This window comes from Chiloscyllium punctatum, chromosome 26 (genome assembly GCF_047496795.1).
Source record: "Chiloscyllium punctatum isolate Juve2018m chromosome 26, sChiPun1.3, whole genome shotgun sequence".
NCBI classification, from domain to species: domain Eukaryota; kingdom Metazoa; phylum Chordata; class Chondrichthyes; order Orectolobiformes; family Hemiscylliidae; genus Chiloscyllium; species Chiloscyllium punctatum.
The window spans coordinates 6,873,039-6,885,410 of record NC_092764.1 but is presented as its reverse complement, the minus strand read 5'-3'; the positions used below and the strand labels follow the sequence as shown (position 1 = coordinate 6,885,410).

Below are 12,372 nucleotides of genomic sequence, written 5' to 3'. Positions count from 1 at the left end.
GGGGCTGGACATCAGGCAGGATATTAGGGATGGGGCAAGGGGTGCAATTCCTTGCTTTTGCTTCTGAAATCACTTCACCCTCACCCCGTGACTCCCAACCATCACCACCATTGTCCCCTCACCCAACCACTTACTCTTGTCCTGGGTCCTAAGTAATTCTAGGACACTTGAAGGTTCTCCTCCGTGAGCAGTTGTGGAGTTCCTGAAATCCGGTACAGTGAGCATAAACAGTAAACACGCTCACATCATCAAATACACAGCAATAGAACACTACAGAAAGAACTTGCAAAATATTAACAACTCAGAAAGCAGTCTACCTGGTTCAATTGTTCTGTACTACTCCTTATTTTCTGTACAAGCCTCCTCCCACACCAAGTCTTCAAACCTCTCAAGATATCCTACTATTCCTTTGACCTACTTATCCTACCCATTGAACGCATCTGTATTATCCCTCTGTGGCTCAGAGGGTAAGAGCAGAATGGAAATGCATTAGTCATTGAAGCTTGAGGGAAAGTGGATGATGACACCTCTGCAGCTAGAAACAAGCATCCCAAAGGGTATTGGGCTTTTGCCCGAAATGTCAATTTTCCTGCTCCTTGGATGCTGCCTGACCTGCTGCGCTTTTCCAGCAACACATTTTCAGCTCTGATCTCCAGCATCTGCAGTCCTCACTTTCTCCTCGAAGATTTTAACCTCTTATAAGGATGCCTTCCTCGAAGAAGCTCTCTTCCTCCCTCTACAAGGATTTCAGTGAGTCCCTCTCTCACTGCACCCCCCAGGTCATCTCCTCTGCACTGAAGCTCTTCAGCCATGTTCTCAAACAGACTCGCTACCACAGCCACATCTCCTTCCTCAGCACCTGCCTACGGAACCGACTGACCCCGCACGGACTCCGGACTACGTTCCAACCAACAAAATTTGGACCCAACCAGGACAACCAGTACCTACAACAAATCCGAAGCCTCCAGCAACAGACCTCCCTCCGGATCCTTCGCTCCACGCTTGCAGCCATGCGCCGCTACATACATTCCCTGCAATTAGACCTACCCTAGCTCAGGACAACACACTTTCCTCATTCCTGAAGAAGGGCTGATGCCCGAAACGTCAATTCTCCTGTTCCTTGGATGCTGCCTGACCTGCTGCGCTTTTCCAGCAACACATTTTCAACTGAATGATTACCCGGAGTCAGGCCTCAGAATTAAAAGGTAGACCCCCAGCTGAGATAATCTCCAGGATTGTTTCCCAAACCATGTGCCAACTGGCGTAGAAGCAGACAGATCAGGAAACTTGACCCACAGTTTAGAAGCTGATTTAGGAGTAAAGGAGTTCATTTTCCTGGGACACTGCGAGAGGAAGCAGCTTTACCAATAGGATGGACTCCACCTGAACCAGATGGAACCCATGTCTGACTGAATAGGGTGAAGAGGGAGGGCGCAAAGGCTTAACACTAGCAAAATGAGGGAAGTGGTCTATGAGAGACGTAAGCAATCAAAATGTAAACACAACAGGATGGGAGAATGTCAGAAAGGATAAAGTAAGGGAGGATAGCATAGGGATACAGTTGGAGGTCTAAAATGATGCATAAAGTGAGAGGAAAATCAATTAGATATGAGTCAAAATTAAAATGGTGGAACTGGAGGTGTCTGTTTCACTAAACACATGGTTTTCCCAACACCAAAGCAGCCAAACAGCCCAGGAAAAGCCTGCCCCAAGTGGCCAGAACATGTTTTGGGCAGTTAGATTAATGCTGAGTCAGGTCTCTGCCCTCAGGAACAGGAAATCCCACTCTCTGGGATGGACTCTCAAATCCAGCTGTCCCAGCAATGCCAGAGCTCCATAGTGGCTGCTGCTGGTACTGCAACCAATCCCATGATGCATCCTGTACCCCGACAGGCAAAGGGCATTAGTCCAGGCCAGTCTGGCTATCTTTGGAAGGGAGGTGCAGGGGTAGGTTTTAATGTCCGTGCAAACAGTAATGAAGGGATCTTACTGTGTTCTGGAGGGTAACCCACATTGTGCAATGGACACCTTCAAGGATAGCACTGACCTTAACTCTAGTCCCTTCTTTCTCACATTTTTAAGAACTGGCTAATAGAAAGGAGGCTATTCTCTCCTGTCCTCACCAACCCAATCACACCAAGGGCAAGGGTAATACTGGGCTGAGTCCAAGCTTTTAACAAACTCAATTGGCCCTTCATGATTTGTTCAGATATAATGAATGGCTGACTCCCACTCACACTTCTCTCCTTGTGCAGGTGGGTATTGGTTAGCTCATGTGGCTGGAAGGCTGCTCTGTGATACTAACAGCCTGGATTCAATTCCTGCACTAGCTGAGGTTACCCTGAAGGACTCTCCTTCTCAACTTTCTCCTTGTCTGAGGCATGGTGACCCTCTGGTTCAACCACCACCAGCCCTCTGTCTCTAATAAGAGAGCAGCCTGCAGTGGGCGGCGAAGTCAACACCTGATATGTTTTAATACTTTCCCCTCCCCACATAAAATACACCCAACAGGGATAGGTAACATCTGGCTTAGAATTCCGTTTCACTCCCTGCTGAGCTTCTCCAGCACTTTCTGTTTTTATTTGTGGAATGGAACCAGATGTAACAGGGTTTACTGAGACACAGTGACAGAAAAGTCAGGGCCAGGAACAAAACATCGCAGCATAACCGATTTGGAAAAGATAGACGGAAGGAAACCAGGGAAGTGTAGAAGCCATCCTTCTTCAGGATTGTGATAATAATAGTGGGCTGAAAAAGGATGCAGTTATCAGCAAGACAAAAATAGAATCCATATGGTCAGAGATAAAAAAGTAGTGGAAGATAAATCACATGAATAGGTGCAGTCTTGCTGATCACTGAAACAGGATGAGGAATTCAGCAAAAAAATAAGCTGGAGTTTTATACCAACCTTTCTCTCACACACACACACCTGGAGTGGGTTGGAAGGGGTTGGGGAGTAAAACCTGGTGGCATTGTAGAGGGGGTTGTTATTGCTTAATGCCTTCAGCTGGGAGTTTCCCAATGATGGGGTATCTGTTGCCTGCTCCCACACCTCCTGGATTCATTGACAGCCTTGAGTCTGTGAAGATACACAATACCGGATTGTATCCCTGTCCGGTTCCACCCAGCATTAACTGGCCAAATAATTGTGTGAATCGCAGCAACCAGCTTTGGTCTAGTTTTCCATTAACAAAGTGAAGGATTCTTTCAGAATTGCAAAGACCAATGGGACTTGCATGTCAACATTAAGGCAGTGTCAATGTGCTTCCTCCCCCACCCCCAACTTTTAGCATTGCTGGTATAAGTTCAATTTATTAATTCCATGAGATGAAATGAGGAGAGATTTGAGCAATTCAAGCCTTCATTTGCTTGTGTCTAGAAGAACAAGAGGAGATCTAATGGAAGTATATAAGATGCTAAAAGGGGCTTCATGAAGTTGACGTAGGGAGGATGTTTCCTGATGTGGAATAAACTAGAACGAGAGGTCATAGTTTTAGGATAAGGGGGAGCAGATTTAAAACAGAGATGAGGAGGAATTAATTCTCTCAAAGGGTTGTGAATCTGTGGAATTCACTCCCCCAGAATGTGGTGGATGTAGGGACATTGAATAAAGGAGGAGAGAGATGCCTTTTTAACTAGTAACAGGTCAAAAGGTTATGGAGAGTGGGCAGGAAACTGGTGTTGAGATCAGCCATGATCCATATTGAATGGCGGAGCAGGCTCGAGGGGCTGAATGGCCTACACCTGTTCCAAGTTCTTACGTATTCATCAATATATTACTCAAGGACACCATAGATCTTTACACTGCAACAATACATTATGTTGCGATAGACTGGCCACCCCTGAAGTGATGAACTCAGCAATGCAAGCAATCATGTTCAGTTTTGATGACCCTGTACATGCCCAAATGGGTGGTGTAGCCAACAGGTCCCCACTACTGCCAGCTCTCACAATATACCTGTGCTAGGTTCCATGAGAAATACATCATGATGAAACGACACTTAACCTCCTATCCTTGACACATGTCCCACAAGTAGCTGATACATTTACCATATTAGAATCTCGGCTGCTCATTTGTTTGAGAATATCCTCACTTGTTTTAATGGGCGCCACCCAGCGTTCAAATTCACTTGTCAAATGGAGCAGGCAAATAAACTCCCTTTCCTCAATATCCTACTTGTGAATCAGCCAGAGGTTTCTCTGTAATTATTTACTACAAGCCTTCATTCACTGTTGAGTTCACATATTCCATTTTGGTTCCTTTTCAGCAACCTTGTGAGCTATTTGGTCTCTCTGTAAGTTTAATACTGAAACGAGGAGCATCAAAGCCATCCTGCGGGATGATGGCTACTCTGATCAGATTGTTTCCCATTGCATATTGTGCAAAATTTGTTGAAGTCCCCAGTTAACCTGAAATTACCTGGAAGGGTAAGGTTTCTGAAATGTTTGATCAAATGGTAAAGATAGCTATTTCATGCTCTTACTATGCAGTAGCAACATGAGTGGTGTCCGCTGCTAACAGGGTGCTACTGTCAAACCAAAAGACAGTCTGCCTAGCAGACAACTGAATAAGGTGGTATATGAATTTCAATGTCAGTGTGATGCCAGACATGTAGACTATAACTCCCAAAGACTGCTTGTATTCAACAGTCTTTGGGTGTTTGCAGCAAGTAGGTTGACTGTACTCAACCATCACGGACTTGCAAAACCACAAGTGCCCAATATTAGATGTGATTCTGCAATCAAACAGCATTTACTAAGTGGTCCAGAGTGCAAAGAAATTTGGGATGGTCATTCACCTCACAGTGCAGTGCATCGTATATACTGGAAGCTGCAGATATTAATAGAGTCCTGTACTTTCCAGACAGAAAGAACATGTGCACCCAGTGTATCTGTTTCGGCTTAATAAGATAGCTGACATCCATCCTCTGAATCATTCCTCAGGGCAATACCTTGATGAATTAGTGTCAATCTACCGATTTAAAATTTAACCAAAGCTTGGCAGCAAACTGATAGATTCTCCATGGGGCAACACCATTGGCCTCTCTTCTCATCTCATATATGATGTTGTTTTCATTTTACATTCTTACATCTTGGGGATTAAACTGATGAATGCAAGACATAAAGTTTCATTGAGTTGTGTGTGTGTGTTTTTTTTTTCAGCAATTCTCACGTCCTGATCTACAGAATGATATTTTAGACTACATATATTATTGTCTTAAAGTCAGCCAGAACTTAAAAAAAACCTGAGGCTAGCTGTATGCTTAGGTCAATAATACTACACAGTGGAATGGCATTCAATACAATGGGGATGAATTTACCTATTTATTACCCATCCTAATTGCCCTTGAGCTATGTAGCCATTCAGATATAAGCAAACTCTTTTATTAAACAGCACCCCTGGGGGCAGGAGTATACCAGTTGATCAGGATGGCAGATTTCCTAGTCAACACTATTGAGACAGTTAGCTTTTTATGTTAATTGATAATAGCTTCATGGTCCCATTATGAAGATTATTTTTCAGTCCTAGATTTGTATATGTAATTTAAATTTCCTCCAGCTACCAAGGTAGGAGTTGAACCCATTTCCCCAGCACATTAGCCAAGGTCAGTAAGCCAGTGATAGTACTATTTGGTCATCAGATTCCTCTGTATTGATGTGTTTGGTTCTGGAATTCTACACAAAGGGAGTGAGTCAAAATGGCTGCATCTATTGGAATTCTGTGCAGGAATGTGTGTCTGCACTTCTGTCAGGATGTACTGTTCAGGAACTGACTTTGACTAGTTTTGCTGTGCAATTAATTTCCGCCTCCTTTAATTTAATCAGCAGAACAAAGCATCCTGCCATGTAAGAAGGAAGAGCTACAATGCGGGAATGGCTTGTGTCTCCTGAACTGGTTACATTGTCAGTATCGGAAGGATTGTGGCCGAGAGTACACCTCCGTCAAGTTAATATGTTCAAGTAAGTTCTGTCTCTGAAACTACATCTCGCGTTGTGTGCCAAGATCCACCCACAGCAAAATAAGTATCAAACTCACCCCAGTCTCCCAGCCTTTCTCACCCCTTTCCTCTTTATCACTTTCCTCATTGAAACCTCTTAGTTTGTTTCTTTCCAGTATTCATGGAATCCCTACCATGTGGAAACAGGCCCTTCGGCCCAACAGGTCCACACTGACCCTCTGAAGACTAACCCACCCAGACCCATTCCCCTACATTTACCCCTGATTAATGCACCTAACCTACACATCCCTGAACACTGTAGGCAATTTAGCATGGCCAAATCACCTAACCTGCACACCTTTGGATTGTGGGAGGAAAGTCTCCCAGTTCTGTCTGAAAGATGCGAAGTTTTTCCTGAGATAGGGGTCCTACTGGGTCCCAGTTGCAGTCAGCCTTCTGGCCAATCAGCCATTCTTTAAGAGCTGCCAGTGAATAGCTGCATTGACTTGTGGACACCTCTGGAGAGTAATACTGGACAGATCATCTGGAGTGGAGCCCAGAGGCTCTGGAGAAAGTGAGGACTACAGATGCTGAAGATCAGAGTCAAGAATGGGTTGCTGGAAAAGCACAGCAGGACAGGCCAGAGCCCTTCATCAGGAATGATGAACGGCTCTGACCTGAAACGTCATTTCTCCTGTTCCTTGGATGCTGCCTGACCTGTTTTTCCAGCAACACACTCTAATGTCTAAGTCTGTCACCTTCCCAGAAACTCCTGCAGCCAAGCCAGTGCACTTCTTTGGGTCCAGATGGGGAGAATGAGAGGTTAGGGGTGGTGGGGGGGGGGGGGGGTCCCTGATTTTTCGGCAGCCCAGGCTCTTCGCAAATTAAACCATGGAGTCGAAATCTCAGTGTTGCTGAGCACAGAGTTAGTCAGTTAGGTACAATCCAGCACCTTGGGAGACTGATGATAAAGTGCCCGACAGCCCTATGTGTGTAGGGGATGGCTTCTTAACCGGGCAGCCTGGGTGCTACAAATGAGGCCGATCCTGGGCTCAGAAAGTGACCATTCCACCCAACTGATCCATGCGGTCAATGATGGTCACATGACTTTGTGTCACCCAAATCTACATATCCATCCATCTCTTTCTCCATCAATGAGCTTACCTCAATGCCCTTTAAATATATCTACTCCGAGTGTTAGCCAATCCAAGGTTCTCACCTCACCATTGGTAAAGCGGTTTCTCCTGAATTCCTTATCGGAATGTTGGTGAATATCTTATATTTCCATGCCCCAGTTTTGAACTCCCCGTCTTTTCTATGTCTGCCCTGGCAAAAATGATTTTGATAATTTCAATCAGTCCACCCCTCAGACTTTTCTACAGAAAAGTGCCCCAGCTCATACAGTTATTCATGGTAATTATAATCTCTCAGCCATTCTAACAAACCCTTTATGTACCTTCTCATGGATTCATTATAATTATAAATATGTTATAACATAATTTTATAAATGGATACCAAGACTGATTAAATGTGGTCTAACTGAAGTTCTGGATCAGTTTATATAAATTCTGAAACATTCTCTCTAAAACGGAGTGTCCCTGCTTTGTTGATATTTTTCTGTCCTTTATTCACCTACCTTGTGTTTGTTGCTGATGTGGTTGGAACATGTCAATGAATGGTGTTTTCATCCTAAAATAATTTGCAGTGATCACTTGTGGGATGTGCAAATCTGTACCTTCGGGCAATGTGAATGCTGCAGAGACACAGAGTGAAATAGAAACTGTCTATGTCTGTGGAGGAGAAATGGAGTTAACATTTCAGATTAACGACTTTTTATCAGATGGCCAACTCACTGACCAGGACCACTCTCACTGCCCACAGGCTTCCCTTGCTATCTTCAGAAATCTCATTCCATCTTCACCCTCATCTCTTAGCCCTGTCAGGATCTTGTCACAAAGGGTGAAGTGGCATTGGCCATCTCAGTTTCACTGGAGGGCACTAGAAGGAACAAGAAGAAGAGGGCATAGATTTACAGTGATTTGCAAAAGCAGCAAGGGTGAACTGAGGAAGAGACCTTTTCCCTCAGCAAGTTGTGAGGGTTTGGAATTCACTGCCGAGAAGTCTGGTGAGGGCAAGTTCAATTGAGGCATTCACAGAATCAGACATTTGTTATGGTGCAGAGGAAGCCATTTGACCCATCATGCCTGCACCGTTTCTATTCCCTGCACATTATTTCTATCTAAATGATGATCCCAAGCACTCTTGAAAGCCTCAACTGAACCCGCCTCCACCATATTTGCAGCTAGTGCATTCCACACCAACTTGAATTATTATTTTATTCCAAGCAATGTGTAAAGTTACAGGGAAAGGGCAGGAGATTGGCTCCAGGTAATGATGCTCATTTAATTTGACAGTACAGGTACAGTGGACTGAATGGCATCTTTCTGCTCTGTAAGACTTGTGTTATCCAGTGAGTTTACAGCACTCTGTTCTTGCAGGTCCAAAAGGGAGGTTGCTATTAAACATGCTGACAACTGACATACTGTTGTTGTTATGGGCCAGGCTCCTGCCTTGTGGAGCCTTTGCTCCAACCTGTCAGCTCCTCTTTCAGCAGGACCATGACTCATTCACCAAACATCAACCTAACCCTTCACTGAGGTCATCTTCTCTCGAGATCTTCCCTCCGTGGTTTCTAACTCCATACTCTCTAAATCTCCACACAGCCTCTTTCCACATCCTTCCTTAGATTAGCCGACTTGAGGCAAGACTGATTAAGAAGGCATTTAGAACACTTGCCCTTCATTGCTCAGACCTTTGAGTATAAGAGGAAGTGGGTACTGCAGGTGCTGGAGATTAGAGTCAAGATTAGAGTGGTGCTGGAAAAGCACAGCAGGTCAGGCAGCATCCAAGGAACATCCAGGAATGACGAAGGGCTTTTGCCAAAAAACATCGATTCTCCTGCTCCTTGGATGCTGCCTGACCTGCTGTGCTTTTCCAGCACCACTCTAAATAGACTTTGTGTATAGGAATTGGGACGTCATGTTGAGGTTGTACAGGACATTGGTGAGGCCTCTTCCGGAGTACTGTGTGCAGTTCTGGTCACCCTGTTATAGGAAGGATATTATAAGCTGGGGAGGGATTAGAAAAGATTTACCAGGATGTTACCGGGAATGGAGGGTTTGAATTGTAAAAATAGGCTGGATAGATTGGGACATTTTTCATCGGAGAATGGGAGGTTGAGGGGTGACCTTATTGAGGTTTATAAAATCATGAGGGGCATAGATAAGATCTATTCCCTAAGGTGGGGAGTTCAAAACTAGGGGGCATATTTTTAAAGAGAGAGGAGAAAGATTCGAAAAAGATATGAGGGGTAACTTTTTTACACAGAGAGTGCTTCCAGGGAAAGTGGTGAATGAGGGTGTAGTTACAACATTTGAAGGATATTTAAATAAGCTCATGAATAAGAAATGTTTGGAGGGATATGGGCCAAACGCAGAGAAGTGTTGCTTGTTTTGTTTGGGAACGTGGTCAGTGTGGACGGGTTGGGCCGAAGGGTCTGTTTCTATGCTGTATGATTCTATGACTGCCATGGATATATCTTCCTCTCACCCCTCCCACCAATTCCCTGCCCCTGTCATTCAAAGGGTCCTTGACCTATTTCCCAAACTTCAGCACCAAAAGCCTTTTCACCTCCCTCCCAAAACTAGAGTAGAGTTCCCCTGGACCTTACTGTCCAACTCACCGATCTGCACACTCCTCATCATCTAAATCATCCACTTCCATCACCTTCAGCATGATGTCCCTTCAGAACATGGCAACATTGGTGGTCAGCCTCCCCACTACATGGATTTAGACTCAAATCCTGCAGTGACATACCGCTTATCAAACAAATCACCTCAATCTAGTTTTGATGTTCAGACAAACCTTAATTGGTAAGATCCTTAAAGAAAAGGACTAGTTTCAAGTTGAGTCTTATCCAGGCTCTGGTCGTTCATAAACAATCCACAAGTAGTCATATTTTAGATTGATTGCCAATTTGAAAAACTCACAATAGCTACTTATGAGGCTCATTTCCATTTACGTACTGTTAACCAGTCACAAAAATAGAAGTTACTAGAAAAGCTCACCAGGTCTGGCAATATCTGTGAAGAGAAATCAAAGTTAATGTTTCAAGTCAGGAGACCCTTCCTCAGAATGTTAATTCTGATTTCTCTTCACAGATGCTGCCAAACCTGCTGAGATTTTCCAGCAACTTCTCTTTTTGTTTCTGCACTTCTTTCTGTTTTCATTACGTATTGTTAATGTTTTTTACTTTATTCATGGGATGTGGACATCTTGCAAACGTGAGTGGCATGGTGGCTCGGTGGTTAGCACTGCTGTCTCATAACACCAGGGACCCAGGTTCGATTCCAGCCTCGGGCAATTGTCTGTGTGGAGTTTGCACATCGTCCACGTGGGTTTCCTCTGGGCGCTTCAGTTCCCTCCCACAATCCAGAGATGTGCAGGTTAAGTGAATTGGCCAGGCTAAATTGTCTATAGTGTTCAGGGATGTGTAGGCTAGGTGCATCATTCAGGGGAAATGTAGGAGAATGAGTCTGGGTGGGTTACCCTTTGGAGGGTAGGTGTGGACTTGTTGGGCCAAATGGCCTGTTTCTATGCTGTTGGGATTCTATGATCCTCTGATAGTGGAGGCAGGTTCAGCTGAGCCCTTCAAGAGGGGACTGGCTGATTATTTAGATAGAAATCACGTGGAAGGGTATGAGGAAAAAGGCAGAAATTTGGCACTACATAATGGAACCAGTGTAGGCATAAGGGGCCATTGGCTCCTTCTGTACCATAACAATTCCTTGATTTTAGCAAGTTTTGAGAAGATTTGTAGCTCAGGCTGAGGTTTTGGATATAGGCTTGCTCGCTGAGCTGGGCAGTTCAGTTCCAGACATTTCATTACCTTACGAGGTAACATCTTCAGTGGACCACAGGAAATAACATCATCACAGGAAATGACATCACCAACCCAAAGAAACCCAAAAACATATAAATAGAAAGCAGGAATTTTCAGCATTGCTTCGCATGAGGCCCACTGAAGATGTTACCTAGTAAGGTAACAAAACATCTGGAAATGAACCTTGCAGCTCAGCAAGCAAACCTACATCCAAAATTCCTTGTTTCTGGCTAAGCCAGCTTTGGCTATGCCCATAGCCTTGGTGAGGTTCTCCTCTACCTCATGATGATTTTTTGTGCTGCACTGGGGTAATTTTCCAATTTTGGAACACCCTCCCTCCCATTATTTGCAGAGTGTGAGGAATGCTATAAACTGGTGGTCCCCCATCCAGAGCTGTAGAGAATTACTTTAGGGATTACCAGAGTCATGTGCTTATCCTCTCAGTGTTCAGATAGACGAAGGGGTAATGTCAGTGGACTATTAACCAGAGCCCCAAGTTATAATGTTCTGGGGAAACAGGCTCAAACCCAACCAGGAAAGATGGTGAAGTTTGAGTTCAGTAAAAATATGGAATTGTTGTGGCAGGGGAAGCAGTTAAAAAAAAGCCAATCTAATGTAGTCATTATGAATTGTTGTCTTTCATTTAAAAAGCCCATCTAGCTCACCAATGTCTTTTAGTGAAGGGAATCTGCGATCCTTACCCGATCTGGCCTACATGTGACTCCAAACCCACAGCAATGTGGCTGATTCTTAACTGCCGTCTGGGCAATTAAAGATAGGCAATAAATTCGGGATGAGACAACAACGGCCACATCCTGTGCATGATATTTTTTTTAAATTGCCCAGAGAGCAATTGAGTTAACCACATTGCACTGGGTCTGGAGTTACATATAGACCAGACCAGAATAAAGGGAGCAGCTCCCTTCTCCGAAAGGGGCATTAGCGAAACAAGTCAGCTTTTCTCCAACAACTGTTTCACAATCATCATTTGGCTGTTTGAATCCAACAAACATCTGGAATAAAATCCCACCATATGCCATGGTGGTATTCAAACCCCAGGTGCCCAGAACATTACCTGAATCTATGGATTAATAGTTGCAGTGATAATGCCACTTGGTCATCACGTGTTCCCTACTTCAACCTTGCGCTCCCTATGGTACATCCTACCTCTTTTAAGACATCAAAGCAAAACACAGCAGAAGTTGGAAACCTGAAGCAAACGCAGAGAATGCTGGAGAAACTCAACAGCTCTGGCTGCATCCATGGAACGAGAAACAGAGTTCACATTTTGAGTCTGGAATGACTGTGTTCTGAAGGAGAGTCATACTCGGCCCAAAATGTTAACTCAGTTTCACTGTATCTCCACAAATGCTGCCAGACTTGCTGAGTTTCTCCAGCATTTCTGTGTTTGCTTCTTCCTAGATATACCGAGGAGCCTCGATTATCCGGCATTTGATTGTCCAAATTTCGGATTATCCAGACAAGATCACA

At 44.3% G+C, this 12,372-nt stretch overlaps 1 protein-coding gene across 1 annotated transcript in view; it reads left to right on the top strand.

Moving 5' to 3' along the window:
* bean1 (brain expressed, associated with NEDD4, 1) overlaps positions 1-12,372 on the top strand; it is a 103,400-nt gene that overhangs the window by 14,192 nt on the left and 76,836 nt on the right. Inside the window, exon 3 of the mRNA XM_072595832.1 lies at positions 5,827-5,961. Within this exon, the coding sequence (XP_072451933.1) occupies positions 5,827-5,961 (135 nt within the window). The remainder of the gene's footprint in view (positions 1-5,826; positions 5,962-12,372) is intronic.